Source organism: Neopelma chrysocephalum, unplaced genomic scaffold, assembly GCF_003984885.1.
Source record: "Neopelma chrysocephalum unplaced genomic scaffold, ASM398488v2 Primary Assembly neopelma1_75, whole genome shotgun sequence".
Lineage (NCBI taxonomy): Eukaryota > Metazoa > Chordata > Aves > Passeriformes > Pipridae > Neopelma > Neopelma chrysocephalum.
The window spans coordinates 5,297,152-5,319,081 of NW_020897736.1; the positions used below are offsets into that span (position 1 = coordinate 5,297,152).

The following is a 21,930-nucleotide window of genomic DNA, read 5'->3' on the forward strand; positions in this document are numbered from 1 at the left end:
CAGTCTGTGAAAACCTAACAGTTTTTTCCCCATTCTCACTTGAGTGCTAAACAGCAGAGCAGGTGCCATAAAACATCTAGAGTCTATCACACCCTCTATTCTGTGCATCGTCCTTCCCAGCAGAGCTTAGAAGGACATGCAGCAAATACTTCCAAGAAGCCAAGCAAATTTGCTCCTAGTCCAATAAATTAACCTTTGATTAACAAAATTGTTCCCTTTCTCTCCCTTCCCGCTCCCCATGTTTTATTTTCTTGATTTTTGGATTTGAGTAGTTCCCCTATTATGCAAAACCAGGAATCAAACAAACAAGGTCTGTTTCTTCTGAGAGTTTAATCAAGGTACCTCACACTGGATAACCATAGGGTAAAGCCTAAAACCCAGCCTGAAAATAGCTAAGGCCTGAAAATAAATTAACAGGAATTGCTTATTTAAGTTTATAAGTCCTAGTGCGTAAAACCTGGAGCACTTCACTAAATTCCTCCCCAGGTAAAAAGACCAAAAGACTGATGTGAGCAGAAATTATACACAGCTCAGAAACCAAAGGTTTTCTATAGAAAAGGTTGTTAAACACCATTTTTCATAAAACATGCTCTAGTGGAACTTTTCTTCACAGCCTTGTGACATGAAGAGTGGCACAGAAAATCTTCTGTTTCTTGTGGAGGCCTCCCTTACAGCAAAATCAAGAGGAAAAAAAAGTACATTCAGATTTGCAATGGCAACCTCATTAAACTGGCAGAAAGGCTTGTGGCCAGCTCTGGTATTACACATTCTTTTTGTCTGTAAGTGTGTAACTGTACCAACACCTCTTCTGACAGACTGCCATTACTTATTTTTGCATATTTAGGATTCATATACTTTTCAGACTACTGAAAGTTGTCTTTAATTAGACCTTACACCCTCTCTGCTTTTACATACACTGGTATTTGGCTTCTGAAAGATGGGCCTTGCCTTGCATCCACAATTTAACAACAGATATGGTCAAATTAGTGTTTTCAGATGTTCTCTTTTCACATGTATCTTTTGCCAGAAATATTGCCTGACATGGTATTAAATAAAGAAAAAATTTTATTCTAGCTGATATGTGACATCAATCACAGCAAACAGAAGTCACACGCTTTGAAAACATCATTATAAGCTGACCATCTTTTAAAAATATTTAACAAAAAGCTCCTGGGTCTGCTTTAGCAGCTGAATCTGAACTCAGCAAGAAAGTGACTGAGCAGAATCAGACATTCTCATTAAGTGAAATTAGCCAAGTGCAATTTGGCTGGCTGGTTCCCTCTATGTATTAGCATTTATATTCAGCCAGTGATGAGCTTAATCGAGTTTTTCAAACAAAAAGAAAAAATCTCCCCCAAACCCATAAACTATCAGGTTTATTAGTAACAGTTTGAACTTCTATTGTAAAAAGGCAGTTAAGAAACTGAAGAAAATTGTCTGTTCAGAAGTGTATCCCAGCAGCTAACAGCAATCTTTCCTCATAGCAGGAACATGACCTCACATATGTGCTGCCTGATTGCTATCAGATTTACTGAAGACAAAAGGAGACGTTCCATTAAAGGGCACATGCCAGGAGGCTACACAGAGCTGCTACAGGGCCTCACTGGAAGGGACAGGTTTGCCCTCTGATTGCAGAGATTGTATCACAAGGTCTTTGCTCTCCTTGCACAATGAATGCATCTCAAAGAGCTGTCAGGCCTGAAACACAGAAAAAGAAATGCAGTGGCATCTAAGGAGATAAGAGTCAGCACCAATGCTGATGTGACAAATAAAGAGTAGAAACAACCCCAGGGAGCCTGGTCCTGCTGCATGGCACTTCCCTGAAACAACAGCAGCAGAACTGAACGTGAGAGGCAGCAAAAGGGCACAGGAACCCAGGATCCAAATGTGGCAGGAAGGTGTGTGCTGATATCACTATAAAATGTAACCCCACAGACCTGAACAACAGAAGAGAAGCAAAAAACTTTGTAGATTTTTTAAGACAAGCTATGGAAAGTAGCACTGGTAAAAAAACAAAAATGGTTCCATAGAAATAGCTTGTTTTATAAAATTCAACGTAGCAATGCCCCTGTCAGACAGCTGGGCACCAAGTATGTTCTAAAATGCATTGGGAGCTCTGAAATTTGTTATAAATTATGCCTCAATGCATCCTGGTTTGCAAAGCACTACAGCAACAAAACCTGGCCAAAGGAACAGCATGCTGCAGCCCCTCCCATGTGCACTGCACACCTACTACGTGCTAGAAAAAAGGCAACTTACTGACAATCATGCCAGAATTACAGAATAACTCCAGTTATTCTCTTAAGTTATTCTGCTTTATCTGAGCAGCATGCCATGAGGCTTTGACCCTCTGTTGTTCTATGGTTAACTGCTCTCTTTACAGCACGTTTCTGTACTGACCAACTGCTAAATTGATACTCAATATATTTTCCTTTCCACCTGCCATGCTTCAGATTTGAAAACTCAAAATGTTATTTAAACTACATTTCAAAAACTTACCCTCAGGCTGTAGTAAGATGGTATGGTGGACTACTTCATCACTCCAACTTCCCCAGCTCTTGAAACAATGCAGGACCAAATAAATGCTGCATTTATAAATGAAAGTATATTCTTCTGGCTCAGTAACAATTATTTGAAAAGCTTATAAAGGACCAGGAAGAAATTAATTCCCAGTACCTTAGAGAAGTATCACACTTCTCCTTTCAGGCAAGTATTTAATTTCTTCAGCAGCTGTTTGACTGTTTATTGTCCCTCAGCTATATTAACAGCACCTTGCCCCAAGTGCAGCCCCTTCCTAGAGAATAATAACCAGGACAGGTTTTCCATGAGGGTAAAGCACTGTGTTGCCCAAAGGAGACAGGGGAGCTTATTTTTATAATAGTCAATATGGCAATGAATCATCCTCCCTAGATAAAGACTAAAAACATTAAGAGGAGAATACAGCAGGTTGAAGAAAAAGAAAAAGAAATTAAACTCAACTGGTTCGAGTTTTACACATGCAAATAAACATAGTGAGACAGGAAACAGAGTGAGATGTGAAGTACTGAGCAGGAACATCAGGTGTATCTATCTTCCTGGAAGCTGAAAGAAGGAAGATATTACAACTGTGCTTTCTGCTAAATTGCTGCTGCCAGTTATTGACAAAGTTGTCAATTATCCAGGATTATTTAGACAGATGATACCTGAAGAAATGGGGATTTAGAAACACTTGGGACTAAAAGGAGGGATAGGAATGTGCTGCAGATGATAAATGGACTGGATTGTAAGTAAAAGAGCAAAGAGGTCAGTTTCAGAGGGTATAATTAAATATCCTTAATTAGCATATTAAAGTACTGTAGTGAAGCCATATACTTTCAAAGCTGGATTTTAGAAAATAAATGTAACTGAGTGGATGAAAGACTAAGAACCTTCTGCCATAAGACTGGCATAGAATTTATTCAGATAACTTCTATTTTGCTAATGTTAAACAACTTAATTATATTTTAAAAAATCCACTGACTGCCCAGGTCTGCAAGCAGCAAGACATTAAATCACCATTAGATAGATTTTACTGAAATTGGTCAGACCATGCATTAGGGAAAGAGGACAGTGCTTGAGTCAATAGTAGAATTTCAAGTAGTTGAGTAATCATGCAGCTTAATGCACATGGATAAAGCAGGGACCAAGAAGTAAAAAGAGGGTAGCAACTGGCACCACAATGTTTTTAAATTGGTCTAGGAATAAGAGTTTATTTTGAGACAGGGTTTGAAAAGTGTTTTGAAATTCTTGGACAAAGCTTCTTACAATATCACAAAGCTCTGCTCTCTTAAAAACATACTCTGCTGGAGTAAGGGATATTTGCTACCACAATTTTCTCAACAGAATGAAAGACATTTCACTGTGTTCATGAAGAGACAGTTGACAGGTTAGCATTTCAATGCAAGATTTGAAGGAGGCATGAATCACAGATTTGGCATTGACCTGTTCACACAAGTTTCTTAACTCTACCTCACTATTGATACACAATGGACCAGCAGTTCCTGCCTCCCAGGCATTTCAACAGGATACATATATCCACAGTTAAGATACTAGGGATATAACTGGAAGACTGCATGAAACACATTGATAGAAGAGGTTCTCAGATATTATATATGGCAACACCCCAGTGTTATTTATACTACCCTTCTAAAATACTTTTGGTTACTCTTATTTAAAAAAAATTCTCTGTTCCCAGCACGTAAAGGCTTTATTTGTCACACTACTACTTTTCAAGCTTTCACTCATTAGGAAACACAGATGCAGAATTCCAGCTAAAGGTGTTTAGGAAAGGTGAAGTCTCCAAAGCAAAAGTTAGCAAAGCCTAGGCAGAACGTGTTGACAATATAGAGAGGGAACTGAAAGATTAAATTGGCTACTGTAGATAATCATAATTGAAGACTAAGGTACTTCAGAGACTGCACCTGCCCACCCAGCTCCTCCCTCAGTCTGTGTCTAAAGCCACGGGCAAGTGTAATACATTATTTCAACAGTACATGTAATGTAACACATGGTATTAACTTCCAAAGAAATCTGTATAACGGCTGTTGTAGCATCCAACTCCAAATATAATAAACACAGAATTCCTCAGTCTTTTTATTGCTGCTTTTTAAGTGTAGGAAATTAGAAAAAATCAACAGCAACAAACCAGGAACACTTTGTTTTGGTTTGCTTTGCCTTAATTTTTCTCCAAGACACGGTTCCCCTCTGCTGGACAAGAGCGGGTGTAACAACAAAGAGCTGTGAAGCAAAACTGATGGAACAGCAAAAGGAAATCAGCAGATAGAAAAGATGAGTAAGGAAAGACGACTGAGGCAATGTATGACTGCCCAAATGCCCGAGAAAATAAGGAGCCCAGGTGCAAAACATTAAGCAAACAACATTCAGAATTTAAACTCAGTTCTCCAAACAAGAAAATAACATTTTTCACTACATCTCTAAAATAAGTCACCTTGAAGGAGCTGTCATCTTGACAAACACCAGATCTCTAACTCCAAAAACAACTGTTGCAATACTTAGAACAACGGGAAGCAGAAAGAATTTCCTAAAGCAAAAGATTTTTGTCTGTGAAAAGCTAAATTATGAGCGATGAAGTCTGCACTGCATGCAGCTGGTAAAGGAATTTAGTTGTAACTTGTGCACTGACAGCATTGTTTTCCAGGAGAAACCTTAAGCAAACCTTAAAAATTGTTTGTATTTTTTACTTTAGGCATTATATTTATATGTATTTTTTTAATATTGCCACCACAGGATAAAGACAGGACAATTTCAGACATCAGCAATGATGCAGATGAAAAAGAAAACTACCAGAGACACGTGTGATATCACATACATTGTTAGGAAATACCAGTTAAATCTTACTCTGACCTCTGAAGCATGATAAAGAGAGAAGTTCAGCCTTCTTCTCACTAGCCCTGAGACTGAAGTATAGTTGCACATTTTGTTTCAGGCTTCTTGTTCCACTCTACAGATGACTCCACTCAGTCCTCTAGGGGTTGGAATACTACTTGTTTTTAAACCAAGAAAAGATTCTAAAAAAGCCACATTTAAGAGCAACATAAGTGACTTTCAGGAAACAATTTTTTTTGTTAAAAATACAAACACAAAACAAAGTTTAATAATATTTTCCCTCCTTTTATTAAAAAGTCATTATACTTGACATACAATTGGCAAATATACATATATATATTATTGTATCTCTACTTTTAAGAGAACTAATTACAGACTATTGCAAAGTGACACCAGGTGTGCCATTATTGGGTTCTGCATTGGTTTTTCATACTGCAAACTTCTAGGTTTGTTTCAGTTGTTCAGGTGATTCTGCTTTTAGCTTGCCTGTGTGATCAACAACAGCGCATTGGCTTCAAATACATTTATTTTAGATGCCCATTAAGTGCCCACAGTGCAAAGCTGCACACAGTACCTGCCCTGAGACACCATACAGGACATTCTTCTAAGGTCTTTACCATCCAGACTCATCCTTTTGTACCACTTTTCACATGGAAGCCTGTCACTCCAAGCCTTTCACTTTGTTAACCAAAGTTTGTTTCACTAAGAAACAAGTTTTCTAAACCATTTGTTTAGAGACCAGGAAAGAAGACAAATCTTACCAACAGGAAACTCTCCAGAGCAGAAGAAAGTCTGTAGTGACAGAAGCGGATACTGAGGCTCAATAAAGACAAGTTTTTCTAATGAAACCTACACAAAAACTTCAACTACACAGGAGCTATATGTACAAAGGAGGAAGGGAGGAAAATATATTTTTCTGTAGTCATTACCCACACTCTCAACAGCACTACATTATGTAAGAAAGAGTATCAGTCCATTTACCAAGATGCATTGTCCCATTTCCTGCTCTTGTTTTAGGTCAACTGGAAGCTTCTTTTTTCAGTTTTTCTAAAATCTCATCTGGTGTCATTGATATCGAAATCTTCACCACTTTGTCACGTGATTTACCACCCTGGTTTAGACAAACACACAAAAAAACATCATTCAGAGAACCACCCTTGAAGGTAGGAAAAGGGTGATATTTATAAAATGTTGATAAACAAATGAAGCAGTTTGCCCATGATTCAGGAAAAACAAGACTCAAATCTTTGCATCTCTACCTTCTGGCAACACAGTGCTCAATTCATTGATCACATTGCCATTTACCCACTATCCATTAAAAGACTTCCACGACTGCAACATTAAACTGCTAGATAAAAAATGGTGGTTTTTATTTTTATTGTGCCCTTATGCTCATAAACGATAAATGAAAGTGGCTGGAAAGACTGTCTTTAAGTACAGTGAATTAATAAAAGAAATTATTTATTCAGTGCAATAAATAAAACAAAGTTTCCACTTGCCAAAGTCAAGACATGTAAATTCTAAACAGACAAACTTCTGTGGCCCAGCTGTAACCCAAGTGCTTATATATGCTCTTGCTGACAGTTAAAAGCCAAAAAATTTTAACTCTAATAACTTTCACAGAAGCTATTTCTTAAAAAAGAGTGAAAAGTTGTTAATAAAATTCAGATTCTCTCTGAAGCAGAAATTTTGTGAACTGCATTTAACATGAAAACAAGAGAATCTTTGAAGAACACAGAAACAATTCTTCCTACGCTAGGTTTGTTCTCAATGAATCATGCCATTAAGTCAACTAAAAACCTTTTTAAAGTGTCTTTCAGACTGAACTTGGAGAGCAGCTCCCTGTGCCTAAATGTGTAAGTTTCAAAATCCCGAATTTCAACTGCAGTAGGAAAAACTGAAACGAAGAAAAGGAAGTACCTTCTCTAAAACAACGTCACTCTTCTTCACTTCTAGCACCTTAGAGAGGTAGCGACACAGCTCTGCATTTGCCTCCCCTTCCGACGGGGGTGCAGCAATAGCTACACCTACTGCCTCAGCCGTCACATCTACAACAAATATTTTAAGCATTTTACGTGTGAAATATTCAAAACATCTTTTGTTTCCTAAAAATGAGTGTTTATGCTTTCCAAGGCATTTTAATTCAAAACCAAATAAACGTATAGATTAGCAGGGAATGACATCTTCACACTTCATAAATTCCCTTAAACCGTTGGCCAGAACAATCAAAGATAAACTTCTGACACTAAAAGCAGTCAGTCCTTCAGACGGTAGCACAGCGCAGCCATGAGTATTAAGTTTTCTCTCAATGGGGGCACCGTTCTGAGCTCCTCTCAGTCGCCCATCCTGATGCAGGTGTTGTCCTGCTGGGCATCACGTAACACAACAAAAAGCAGGTTATCCCGCCAAAAAACGCGTGTTAAATCAGTCTGCTCAGAGAGCCGTGCTATCAGTAACTTCCCTGCGTCGCCACCCGAGCCCGGACACCGCTACAGCCCCTGCCAGTCACACACACAGCGTGTGACAGCGGTTCCAATGTGCGCACGGGCAAGTCCCGGGCAGTAAAGGGAGAATGCGCTTTATTAGACCTTTATTAGAGCTTTCATGGTACTAATAAACCCGCACAGACTCTCGGGACACTAAACCACAGATGCCAAACTGAAGCGCCGATCAAGTGCGTTTGCTGTTACTCTTTTAATTAAAAAAAAAAAAAACAAAACACACAAACAAACCAGAATTTACCCCGTGCTCACCGCGCCACCCAGCGCTGCCCGCGGGGTCCGCGAACGAGCTACCCCTGGAGCGCGGAACTTCCCGCTTCAGTTTCCTGGTGGGCTTTTGCGTGTTCCCCCCAAGCCCATCTCATGGGACGGCGGCAAACCCCAGACCCCCGGCGGGGGGCCCAGACCCACCTGTGACGGCGCTGCAGCGGGCGCCGGGCTTGGCGCGCACCGCCACCCTCACGGAGCCGCCGCCCGCCGCCACCACCGGTCCCGCCGCGCCGCCCGCGCCCGCGGGGCCCTTGGCGGCTCCTTTGCCCTGAAACAGAGGAACAGGCGCGGTCACCACCCGCCCCTTCCCCTTCTCCTTCCCCTGCCCCTTCCCGCCCGCACCTTCCCGGGCATGGCCCCGCCGCTCCGCACCGGCGCCGCCAAAGCCCGGCGGAACCCGGCGAGGGCCGGCATAGCCCTTCCGGCAGCTCCGGCTGGGCCCGCCCCGCGGAGCCTGCGCGCTCCGGCACGGCCGCTCCGGGTGTGCGGGATCCGGGTAACCGGGACCCGTGTGATCCACAAGGATCCGTGCCCGGCCCAGCCCAGCCCAGCCCCGGCTGCCAGTTCCCTTCCCCGCGGTACCGCAGTGCTTCCAGGGAACAGCCCTTTGACGTTGTTCTACACACGGCCTTTTTGAGACACAAAACCTGCGTGACCTTCCCCATTTACACAGAGGAAAAAAAGAAGGAAGTTTTCTTATTATTCTCCTGCATTCTCAAATTACTACTTTAGTATAATCTGGGGAAGGGTACACGAAGACATTCTATTACTACACAGTACATACTGCAAGACACTGAGTACTATATACATACAGCAATGGCATCAAAGTATTGTGTGCAATCTGTAAAACTAGTTGCACACAAGTAATCCTTAGGTTTATACTAATTTTTTTTAGTGCTAGAATATCCGATGATAAAATAACATCATTACAAGTCTTGTATTCTCATTTTCACATTATACATTTTTTATAGGCACATATGTATATGCAGTGGCTATTTCCATAACCAGTTCTATATTCCAAAACAGCCCTTCTGAATTAAGAGAGATTCTGGAAAGATCTGTTTGTTGCTGAAGTTGACTTAGTGTTTCTTCAGTGCAGCTGCAGATGCTCTCTGCAGTGCTAATGTCCATTAATTCTCAATGGCTCGTCCAAAAAAGTCAAGGTGATGGCAATATAAATCCAGCTTTGTTGATGTACTTCAAAAAAATATAGTAGCAATCCATGTCCATAGGGTCATTCCAAGGTCATTTTGGAAGGAAGTGCAAGATGGGACTACAACAGCAGCTTTATAGTCTTTTTAGGACAGATTGGGGAAAACGTACGCAAGTTGTTCATAACAAGTAAGGATTTTCCAGTTCAAAAAATGAATTTACTACAAGAGAAATGAAGGGGTGAAAACACAAAGCAATGAATCAAAATAAAACAAACTTTTCAATATACAGAGTACTTTCTCCACTTGACATTTTGTTAAGAGGAAAAGCTAAATTACGTTCTGCCAATAATGATGCAGAAAAAAAATAGTTTTTCTGGTACCCCTCAAACAAGATAGATTTGTTTTCACACATTGATGTAATTTCAGAGAATTTTTTAACTGCTGCCAATAGTGAGTTGAAGTCCACTGAGACACTGACACATTCCAGATTATCACATGAAACTAAGTATAAAATATTATTTCTGGTATCTGTCCATCTTCTATTGATGTACCGTTGTTGTTACCTGGTGAACTATAAAAGACAAAGCATGTTTTGCTAGCAGTAGGAGATTCATGGATCACTTTCTTCAAACCTTTTGTTCCATAGTGGGAATCAGGACCCTGAAAAATATCACAAGAGATTAGCAACTGAGTGGAAGTAGGCAAGACCCATAAATTGCTAAGGTTCAAACACTGCTGAGTTAGATTATTTTAGTAGTGTAAAATTTCTGTATCCACATCATATAAATTATATACAAAATCACAGACAAAAGAACAAGTGCTGTATGTCTAAATAGCAAAAAAACATTTCTCTGACAGCAGACTTAAACCAGTTGATTTTATCCAACTAGTAATGAATACTTTCTAGTACTTCTCCTTATCACACAGGTTGTCTATATTCTCACTTAGTTCCCTGCCTCAGCTTCTTTTAATGAGCAGTATTTTTCCCAATCCACTCAATTTTGATTTCTGTAATAGAGAATTATATTTAGAAAAATATTAAAAAAAAATTGAGAAATACATTTGTCCACAATATCAAGGAGAGACTTTCCCAGAACAAGTAATTCTTGTCTATTGTTTCAGCACTAGTATCTAAAAAGTGACGAAAAAACTTTCCGTTTTCTTGACTCCAGCTAGAGCAGTCAAGAATCAAACTTCAATCAGCGAATCAAGCTTCAATTTTGATAGACAGCTGCCAGATTAAATAGTTTAGATAGTGCTTTTTCCCACACAGAACCAGTAACTTGCATTAGGACTCATTCTAACACCTACATCATGCCACAAAGTGAGAAGGCACAAAGGATCCACTTACGAAGTCCATGCTGTAGCACAGAAGAGACAGCAGCCTTACAAGTTACTGTGGAGTTTAACTACGTCCTTCTTTAGCCCTAAACTAAAATCAAGATCTAGAAGACACTTTCCCATCAGAAGACTGATAAAAGAACAACTCTTGCATCAAAGTAACACTTTCTTCTCTACTGTTAGACATTCTTACTTTTAAGGTTGCACAAGCTGTGTAGCAAACCGTGGGCAGAATCTCGATGGGCTCTTTGAACATAACTCTGAAGGTACTGGCTGTTCCATCACAGCTAAACCCAGTATCGTTCTGTCCTAGCGTCTGATTCTTCTCATAATCAATTATCTGTGCAAAAACATGAAAACAGTATTCTTAGGGTTACAAGCATGAGAAAGATTCTCATTGTATGCATATGAGAAGATGACAAGCAAACACTTGCCTACTCCACCCAGTTTAATTGCTGATCTTTACACACCTACACAGCCCACGTGAGAGAAGTGCATTTGCTGGCTGTGGCTGATTTAGAAAAGTTTTTACAGATAATGTCAGCAGTCAATACATTTATAAAAGAAAACAAGAACTTGTCCTGCTATGGTTCATACAATTTATTTCTAATCTAGACTCAGCCTAAAAACTACACTCAGACTACATAATATTTATTGTGCCTTCAATTTTAGTGGCGAATAGGAATGACCAGCTACAACGTAGCTGAACGTAGTAATAAGCAGATACTTCACTTCTTATTTTGGATTGACAGACTGATCCATGCTGCCCAACACTTCTGACAGGAGTTGGATATCAGAGCTTTAGAGTAGAACACTTCTCATGATTACTGCACCAAGAAGAATCCTATCAGTTTTAGTATTTCATTATAAAATTGCCATATATTTTTTAGTATTACGTGAGATGAAGCCCTATTCTAGGCAAAATATGCTCTATTTTTTTTCCCAGCCACAATCAATGGAAATATTAACAATTATAATGCTGAAGTCCTAAGCCCTTTTCATATAAAAGATTTATTTGCAATATACATTATCACCCGTTTAAGACAAGTTTTAAATGTTTAACTCTCTAAAGCTTTGCTAGTACTGATGCAGATCCAAGAAGAAAGGTAGAGGCACAGAACTTAAATACATGTCTGAAAAGATTGGGAAAAGGAAGTTTCAGATTAATTGCAGGATAAAGAGAACCCATATAAGATGGATGGTCTTAATCTGAACCATAAGGGTATATCTAGCCTTTCAGTTTGGATCAGAGGATCTTTTTCAAGTGAATCTTCTGATCATTCCCACTAAATATACATTGGTTTGCCTTGAAAAAAAACTAAATTCTTTTCAGATTAAATAAATCCAGCAAACATCCTGAGGGAACACACTAAATGCTTGCATCTGCTAACAGAAATTCAGCAGAGAGGTTAAAAAAGAAGAGATAACATGAAGTAAAAATCCCCAAATATACACAGTATAGCTGATAGATTCTCAGAACCAACTCTTTTGTTCTAAAGATCCAACCCAGTGGCACTATACTACTCATTTACATGGATGTATAGTTTAAGAAAACCAAACTGATGGTACTTCAAGAAATTTGCAAGTGAGCTTTTAAATTTAGGAATGTGGAAAAGGCAAGTTCCTTCAAAACCTCATTCCAGAAACACTCTATTTGAAACATCATAAGAGGAAAGGCACAACATTTTTTTTCTTAAGAGACAGACACAAAATCTGTATCCTTAAGTACAAAATAGTCAGATAATAATAATCATAAAATAGGAAACAGAAGACAAACTGTCATTTAAACAGAATGCTCAGAAATGACCTGAAACAGCAGTTCCAGACCATGCTGGAAGTCTATGAAATCAGGTAGGGACAACAGAATTTCTGTGTCTAAAAGAAGTCACAGACTATTTCTTTCACAAGATTTCCCATGCACCTCATAAATCAATGTGACATGATAGTACCAGGTTATGAAATATACACCACAGGGTAAAATGGTGCCAGTCATGGAATGCTAATACCTCGTTAGAAAGCTTAGAACCAAAACTAACCTCGACAAGAAAAAGAATTCAAAAGGACTGAAATCCCACATTTAAAAAGGAAAATACGGTGCTCTATCAACACTACTAGAAGACAATCCTGACCACGATGTGCTAAAAGAGATCAAACAGGCTACAAGAGAAGGAAATACAATTTTAGTGGTGCCTTCAATTACCCACTCAGAGCAGGCAAGGGTCACCCCAGGACAAAGCAGGGGTGACATTTTTAGATCCTATCACTGGCCTTTCCCTGAGCTTGCTAACCAATTGCTCAGTAGGAAGAAACACAACCCTTGATTTGGTACTGAGCGATGAGCAGGATCAGATTCAAAATTTCATAATGGAAACACTATGTAACAGTGTCCATAATATTCTTAGTCAACACTCCCATGTGAACAACAAAAGCAAATCCTCCACAGCTGTGCTAAATTTCAAAAAGACAAAAACGAGGAAGCCTGTTCAAAAGAAACTAAAAAGTAGCAATTAGGAAAATCAAGTCATTATAAGAAGCATGCAGACTACTGAAGGACATCACATGCCCAAGTACAGTATCAGTACATATATCTCCTATTAGGAAAGGCTTGAGAAAATGGGGAAAAAGCTGGGTGTTGGGAAACACCTGTACTGAAAATGATTGTAGGACAGGAGAACACAGCAGAAAGGGAGAAGAGTTTCATACTGTTCTTATTGTTGCCTAATCATCCACTTACGCCCACTGTTGAGGACAAAATACAGCTTAGATTCCTGGCCTATCAATTGCTCCCATCCAAATATAGACCAAACCTTTAGGAACTGTAGTTCCTGCACAAGCCTATTTGAACATTATATACTGTACCTGTATATTAACTTGATAGTCTGTGGGTCCATGAATAGATCCATATAATCCAAATCCCACTATGGAAATTCTTCTGTTAACTGTGAACCTTGTAAGACACAAGCCAAGAAAGGAATTTATACAGCTCTGGTGGATGTGTTACCTTACTCCCAGTCAAGCAGGAAAAAAATCTCTCACTGAAGAGCAGTGAAGTAAACTGAGAAGGGCATTGCATTTTTTTCTATAACACTTTTTATATAGATTTCAATGCTAAGAGAAATGCTTTGTCAGCTTTATAGGTTAAAGCTTTGCTAATCCTCCAAGATATTCAGCATCACTAAACAAAACATAACCAGATTCTTTTCAATATCTCCAAAATAAAAACAGATCAAGACTTGGTATTTCAGAAAGGAATATACAGACAACACCCAGTCATTCTAGAAGGCACCCAATCCTCCCGAACCTCATTCTTTGCCTTTTGTATTTCATGTGTGCAACAGCCTGTTATTTAAAAAAGAGAAAAAGATCAAATGTACAACAGAACCTGCATGTTTGCCACTGTATCTTATGCCAAAAAGTTAAAGTTGAGTGATTTGTTCCCTTTCTTCCCACACTTCTCTGTCCCTCCTTCAAATAGTCTCAAAAGTCGTACCTAATCCGATCACTTGTTCCACTGTAGCCCCAGCGACTCTCCACCTGCTGGAACCTGTTAATGCTGCATTCTTTTCCTCTAAGGCAACATCTTGGTCGGTCAATATAATCTACTTTAGGTTTAGGATTGACAGTAAAATGAAGAAAGAGATTTACTACTTCCCGATCTGACAAGATTCCAGATTGAGCAGGGCCTGTGGAAAAAAGAAAAAAATTCTAAGATGATTTGAAGGATTACTCCAACTGTTGTATTTAAACCACACATGTCCACAAACTGAAGACAACAACAGTATTTTCCAACGGCCAGAGTGTAATCTGCAGAATGTTTTGCTTTCATTTGTGCATCACAACTCTTATTAGTATAATATTAATAACAGACTCAAGTGTTAAGCATCTAAACACAGGTGAACAGCACAGAGATACGGTCTAACAGTAAGACAAAGAACTCCAAAACTCACCTGCTGCAAACTCTTCAATAGTCATTAATGGAAAACGGATTAAGGAAAGAGCTCTTCCAAGGACTTTTTGTTTGTTCCCGAATGTTGGAGGCAATTGTTGTCTTTGACATTCTGCTTCTGCCCAGCGAACAACAGCTCCAAAGAGCCGACTTTCCCGAATACTAAGGGTATCCCTCTCTAGAACTGCACATAACGTGTCTAAAGAATAAAAAGTTAGCAGATTTAGATCAGTGTTCATCCAAACCAATGTGTAGCTATAAAGTGCTACACATTATGTAACCTTAAAATACTAAGTACACATTAAGAACATTCACAATAAGACAAAGATAACTATCTTTGTCTTATTATCATACATTATATGTATATATATTATACATCATTTATCTTACGGAAAAAGAAATCTCTCAATGACGTATAGACTTCAAACTAAAAATTAATTTTCCTGCTATGAAGACAGCATATGAACTATCTTCTTGATTCCTAAGAGTGTAACTCTCTATAATCTATGTAGTGATAACCAATATTCTGAAGAATTTCCATTGCTAGGGCAAGATCAAAACTGGAAGTGACCAAGCAGTGAATGCATACTACTCACAAATCAAGTTATTCACGATGACACTGTCATATTCTCATCTGTGCAGCCACCTGCCCATCTGGATCAACCATGGACACAAGAAGCAGTGCACACAAAACCAGTTTAAAGATATATGAAAGTGATCTTAAGCATTGATGTATTTGCCACCCACAATGCTTGAACGTGAACACAGCATCTGAGGCAAGGTACTCTCACGTGTTTTACAGAAGCAACTTCTCCTGTGTTTATTACTCATTCTGGCCTTTTATGAATAACATGTATGCACAAGTTATCGTGGAACACAAGTCCAAAAAAAAAAAGTGTTTTCATATCTGTCTTTGGGAATGTTTGTCTGCCTGAATTTAAGCAGGGCATGTTTGCAGTCATACAAAATATCATATTAGAAAGTCAAAACAGATTGAGAATTATCAAGAGTAGAGATGAACACTCACAGTTTAAGCACAGATTTTACTGAATATGAGTTAACAATGATTTTACAATTTCTTTAAACAGCTGGAACACCTTCCTTCAGTCTGAATTTTTCCCACAATGTAGCTGAGTTGGAGTAAAATCTTAAGACACATATAGTAGCAATGAAATTAAGTAAGCAAATTTAACAACTGCTAGCTTTTCATAGAACATTAAACATAGAAATCAGCAGTTTATTATTTATTTTTTAAAGCAGATTGTAACTAATCTGTACAACTCTGAATAGAGAAGTAAATGCAGGTGTGGATCCCTCAAGGATGAGGCACAACACTCAGCAAGTAAAAGCTTTGTCTTTAATGAAAAGTGTGGTGTTACCACAGTGGGAGCCCTGAGACACCAACACTAATCAAATGGATATCCAGTGCAGTGGAACCCTGCTCAGGAGTGAAGCTCAAAGGAAAGCACTGCAGGGGTGGATAGCCAAGAAGGGAAGAGGTGCTTGGACCCTGCACATTGAGATGGGGGAAGGAACTGGGGTGCTGTAATTTCATGCTTACCTATATCGATGTCAGTAAAGCCTTCTGCACTTATGGCATCCATAGTACTTTTGTCTATTGTGTCAAGACACAGACTAGCAAGCTGAGGTTCATCAAACAAACGAGCCTAAAACAGTAAAGAAATACATTTTAAACATAAAGTTGACAAAGCATTCATCTTAAAAATCAAGCATTTTTACTCTAGTATAGACCTAAATTAAAACAGCTGGATTTGTCTAAGTACTCTTCATGTTTATACCTTAAAGAACACTTAAATTCTCTAAGAGTACATACTTAAGGAGAATTAGTCATTTCCCTCCAAAAACTGATTTTCCTAGTAAATCAAAACTAAGCTTAAATTTACCTACTTGAGTAAGCAGCATAAAGGCATTGTCTGCTCGGAGATGCTTTGTTAGAAAATCCACACAGTGTGCTTCCAGCGCTGGGACCGCATACTTTTTAGCAGTGTATAAAGTAGTCATGACTGTTTCTGGACCAATTTGAACTTCATCTGAATAAAGAAACCTACAAATCAATACACAAATACAGATCATAAAAATGTGTCTTGAGAAGGACTGTCAAACACAAGTCTCTTTGCATTTACAAAACAGGCCAAAGAGCTGCACTGAGAACACGCAACAGTCGGCCATGTGGCGTTTTTACAAATAAAAAAGGTAAGTTTAAGGGTTGAAGGAAGAATATTACGTTAACCCAATGCCATACATTTGTTTTAAATATGTATTACTCCCTAAGACTGATCTGGCTGTACTAGTTATACATAGCTACCCAACTGTAAACAACAGCTGAGCTGCAGAATTACTTAACACACAAATGCAGCTCTCTCAATTCATCAGAAAGAGCTGTATTTCTAAATATCAATGCACAACCCTCTATGGTTGTATTACTGAACCTAATTTACTGACAGTGCACACTGGTTTCCCTCCGTGAGGGGAATAGTGTCAAGGGCTTATACTGTGAGAACATCCTATATTGAAGTTACCACTCTGTCATGTTCAGAGGAGAGCAGAGCAGATGACCTTGACTCTTCTATTCCTGCCACAGCAAAACTCTCTGGCTTGTCTCCACTGCTTGAGGCTAGAGGATTGGTTATGATTTTAGCATAAGCTGCCAACCAAAAGATAGAAGTCTCCACCAATATCAGGAAAAAAAATGTTGTTTCCTGAGCAGTTGTTACTTGAGACTAGACAAGATAAGATTTATTTTTAGGTTCTGTATGGAAAATATGACTTTTTAAAAATAACTTTTCCTACAGGTGACATTTAAAGATCATTTTAGCAGTATTTCATCAGCTTTTCAGATAACAATCAAGAATAGTCTGTGATTTACAAAAATACATTTGTCCCCAACACATAGGTGATTAAACATAATAAAGCAGAGCACATTTGCGAATTCAGGAATTCCAGAACGAAGACCAAGCCTTTCTTTTGTATTTCTTAGTATTTGTTGTTCAGAACCTCCCAGAAATGAAAGGCACACAGAGACAGAAGGTGTGTTTAGAAGGGTTTTTAAATGTAACAATAAGCAGTTTGTATTCAACAACAGAAACTTGTGGAAGACTCGTTAAACTTGCTTGCAACACGGAGAGATCTAGATAATTAAAACCTAGAATTAAAGTTGAAACTGAAGTTCTTTACTGTTTATATTTCTTATATTCCAAGAAAACTCTAATTCTTGGTAGTTGCTGCCACAATACAGGTACATATCCACCATTACAATACTCCAATCTACTTAAACAGCCAGCTTGCACATCACTTTGGAGATGTGAATGATGCTCTAGATTAACTTTTTAAACTGGATTTACATCAAACAGTTTTTAGAAAAAAAGAATTTAATTAAATGCTAACTTTTTTTTAAGCAAAAGTTTCACACAGTTCCTGTACAATTGAATTATGAAAGCTACGAACTAGTTATTACGTGTTGATGAAAATGATGGGCTGACTTGCTAGTCTTAATTGCTGACAAATTTACTTCTAAGAAACTGAGATCTCATAGGTACAGATTTGCATACCAAATTGACAAGTTGTGCATTAAAACACTAGAACAGTGCATTTAGATTTTGGATTTAAGATTCTAAAAAATCAGTTTAAAGTGCCCTAAGCTTCCTTGTATGACTTTATAGGAACTTGGAGTCTAAAGCACATAAGAGTAGAATATTAACCATCTCTAAAACCAACCAACCAACCAAAAAACAACCAAACAAAACAACAAACCAATACTGCCATGCAACCTACAGTATAACTTTTATCTAATTAAAAAAATATCCCAATTTGGTTGGAGAACATGATTTTGATTTTATTTCTTAAGTGAGTCCAATCTGAAGCCAAAGAAGTGACACATCAGAGGAGCTTTTCTGGCTTATGTTTCACTTTCTGCTATACCTTGCAAAGAATCAGGGTGCAGTTCTAGGTGTGTCTTCCCTCTCAAAATCCCCCTGCTCATGTGTGCCAAGAGCTCTGTCTCTGTGCTAACTCTCCCATTTGTGGCACGCCTGGACTAGCACACCTTTGTGTTTATACCACTGTTCCTCCTCCACTTGACTCAGTGGGACCCAAGCTCACTTATCCTTCCCCCTTCCCTTCTTCTCTCCTCTCCTTCCCTTCCAGAGACTCACAGAAACAACCTGCTCTTTAGATACTAATCTTATTGTCATCCAGGATGGAGGGATGGGGAGGTGTATGTTTGTATCTGCAGAGTGAAAGAATGTTTTTAGTGACCAGTAACCAGAACAAACAATTTTTTCAAGTGACAACCAAATCATTCCCTTCACAGCCTCTCATACATTTAATGCTATTTTTCTTTACTCTCAGTTTAGCACTTCCTTCTCCCCTAGTCTAAACATCCTCCCAACAGCTGAAATGTTTTCACCATTATAAAAGCACACAGGAATCTTTTTTTCCAGTTAGTCATGATTACCCCTCTGTTTACTGATTGCCAAACTCCTCTACAAAGACGTTTAGAAGACAGAGTGCTAATTTGTGCCATGTCGTCACTTTCCTTTATACTGTGATCAAAGGACAAATTAACTTACTGTAAAATGTGAATGAAATTTTAAAATAATCTTATTAAAAACAACAAAATGAAACCCTAAAGCAGAATCCTACTGAGACAACTTTAATTTTCTTGATCATTGCTATTCAATTTGTAGTTAGAAACATAAAAAAAAAAGCTGTTTCATTGGGAAACAGATTCAAACTTTATGACTTTGATACTATTTCAGCTCCTAAGGATTTAGCTGTCAAACTACTGAAGTTTTTCCATTAAAAAAATATTTTCCTTTAATTTACAAGTAGCATTTGTCAGTAGACCTTTATGAAACACATCAGCTACAGACAGGACCTAACAAACTACATGAGTAAATAAAATAGAAGTGAGCTGTGGAACATCAAATAATTAGTAAATTATCCCTAAGAAGTTTTGACTTATTTAAATGCTTCCTTTACCTGCTGTTCATTTGCTATGTGTCTTCAAAGATCCTGACTTAATTTCTAGCCAATACACCTCAAATTGCTCTTTGCAAACATTATAGAAATGTCCTATAAAAGGTAACCATCATTATCTGACAAATTTACTAATGAGAGATATGACAGGCCAACAGTACAAGGTATCAATATTGCCTCTTTCAGTCAACACCAGGGAAAAAAAATTCAGGTTGTCTTATAGTTGGTACACTTCAGAAACAGTGTTTAGGAGCATGGAAGAAGTCCAGTCCTGGTGTGTATTAAAGTTCTCCTTAGGAATGTTTTTAACAAGGTATTGCAATGGGTATTTATTTTGCTATAAGCTCAAAAACTATACATAACTTGGAAGAATGTCCTAAAGAGCTGTCACAGACACCAAACCTGACATGTTTCAACAGTTCATCAGATACAAGCATAATCAGTTTACTGACGTAAGTCCCCTGGCCACCACATACCAGCAGCTCTACCAACACAAGATGGCTTTTGTTTGCTTCTAACAACACCTCTTCATTCACTTCTACAGTTTTTAAATACCATCCTTCTTATCTTTACTTAGAAATCTCCTGTTTCTGTGTTTCTATTTATATCCAGATAAACTACTCTCATTATATTCACTTTTCACTGTCCAGCATTTTTTTCTACATATATATAAAGGCTATGTGTGCTTTTCATGACATTTTGTGTCATTTACTTTTAACCTTTCAAACCAACTCGCTTGAAAGACACTTCCCACTACCTCTCACTCTTCTGCACAAACTCTCCACCTCGTCACTCACTCTTTGCTAAAAATCCACAAAATACAGTTCATTTGCTAATGGCAAGAGAGACACTGCTGCAGCAAGGGGGTTTGTTGGGTTTTATTTAAATCAGTTGCTTCAACTCCCGTGTCACAATTACCAAAAGGACTAGGTGACTCTTCTTCTCACTGTTCTTATCTGCTAGGCCTCAAAACAAAAGGAAAGTTGCCAAGACTTTGGAGGTTTTCCCATTACAGAAAGTTTTGAGACACTACATATTTATTTCCAGGCAATAATATTACTTATTTCCCAGATGCTTATTACAGAGAATTGTTTAATACATTTTATAGAGGTTTTGCCTAGAAGAGTGGTTTCTTTGATAAAAACCTTCAGGTTAAGCAGTTTAGTCACACTACCATGCCACAGCCTAAGGTACAAAGAAACTATCAGTAATTCTATGAACACCATAAATTTTATTTACCACTACACTGAGTGAAAAGAAATGGTAAATAAACTCATCAGCTTTGTGAGCATGAGAAGTAGCAGATCCTACTCTGCCCAAATTAGAAATCACTAACCCATTTTACATACTTTTTGCCATCACTGCACTCACGGTCTCACACTTGGGTAGTTTGTGGCTAAAAATCAGCTAGTTACTGCCTTCTGCTGCATGTTCCCTCTCCACCGAGGAGTAACTGAAATAAGTATGATTACAATAGGTGTTACTATGGTTAAAAGATATAACAATATATTGCCATCACAGACAAAGAAAAGTGAACAATAAGATGAGTAAGATTTCAAATAAGTATCAAATGAAATTAAAAGCTTGTTACAGCAGCCTCTGTCCTTTCTTAGCTATTATTAGAAGATGGATGGATAGTTGCAACATCAAGGGGATCCACTAATTCCCACCATTTTACTTTAAAAACCAAAACGCGGAACGCAAAAGCCCAGCCAGACACCCACCAAGCGTTTCCCTAAATGCACAGCCAGCTGCCATACAATTAGGGCGCTTCTCTTGGGAAAAGGAAGAAGAGCAAGAAGGAACCAAAACGTGTTGGTTTTGGTGGGGCGGTGTGACCTTGCGTGCCAGCCCACAAGGTGCTTCCGCGCCTTCCCAGCATCTCCCTCCACGGACGGGCACCGGGAAAAGGACGGGAACAGGATCCGGGAGAGGCCGCGGAGCGAGGAAATGACACCAGCGGCCGAGCGGGGCCGCCGGGCAGAGCCGGCCCGGAGCGCCCTCGGTGCCCGCCCGCCCCCGCTGACCTGAGCAGCGCCAGGAAGGCGGCGGGCTCCACGTCGGGCAGCTCGATCTCGGCCGAGGTGGTGGCCATGCCGCCGTTGAACATCGCGTCGAACACGGCGCTCCCGGCCGCCAGCACGAACCGGTGGGCGGGGATGCGCTGCTGGCCGGGCCCGGGGGGCGCCGCCCCGCCGCCGCCGCGGGCGCTGCCCTTGCCCACCACGAAGTGCACGTCGCTGAGCATCTCGTTGGAGAAGAGGAAGGCGAAGCGCTCCCGCAGCGAGCCCTTGGTGGCCTGCCAGTTGTAGAGCGGCTCCCGCTGCAGCACCGCGCCGGCCTCGGCGGCAGCGGC

At 39.3% G+C, this 21,930-nt stretch overlaps 2 protein-coding genes and 1 long non-coding RNA gene across 3 annotated transcripts; all 3 read right to left on the reverse strand.

The window, feature by feature from the left end:
• Positions 1-1,363: 1,363 nt before the first annotated feature.
• On the reverse strand, positions 1,364-3,375 carry LOC113970032. The gene is made up of 2 exons (XR_003535032.1): positions 2,500-3,375; positions 1,364-1,698 (listed from the first exon to the last, which is right to left on the reverse strand). It is a non-coding gene; the product is annotated as an uncharacterized LOC113970032 (long non-coding RNA).
• Positions 3,376-5,628: 2,253 nt separating this feature from the next.
• CUNH15orf40 (chromosome unknown C15orf40 homolog) lies at positions 5,629-8,564 on the reverse strand. The gene is made up of 4 exons (XM_027688382.1): positions 8,478-8,564; positions 8,277-8,403; positions 7,285-7,412; positions 5,629-6,475 (listed from the first exon to the last, which is right to left on the reverse strand). Exons 1-4 carry the CDS (start codon positions 8,547-8,549, stop codon positions 6,383-6,385), a joined length of 420 nt encoding a protein of 139 aa, XP_027544183.1. The 5' UTR covers positions 8,550-8,564; the 3' UTR covers positions 5,629-6,382.
• Positions 8,565-8,837: 273 nt separating this feature from the next.
• Positions 8,838-21,924, reverse strand: BTBD1 (BTB domain containing 1). Its single transcript, XM_027688378.1, has 8 exons — positions 21,602-21,924; positions 16,485-16,641; positions 16,138-16,243; positions 14,578-14,775; positions 14,121-14,313; positions 13,490-13,577; positions 10,824-10,970; positions 8,838-9,949 (listed from the first exon to the last, which is right to left on the reverse strand). The coding sequence occupies exons 1-8, from the start codon at positions 21,820-21,822 to the stop codon at positions 9,791-9,793; spliced, it is 1,269 nt and encodes a 422-aa protein (XP_027544179.1). The 5' UTR covers positions 21,823-21,924; the 3' UTR covers positions 8,838-9,790.
• Between the last annotated feature and the right edge of the window lie 6 nt (positions 21,925-21,930).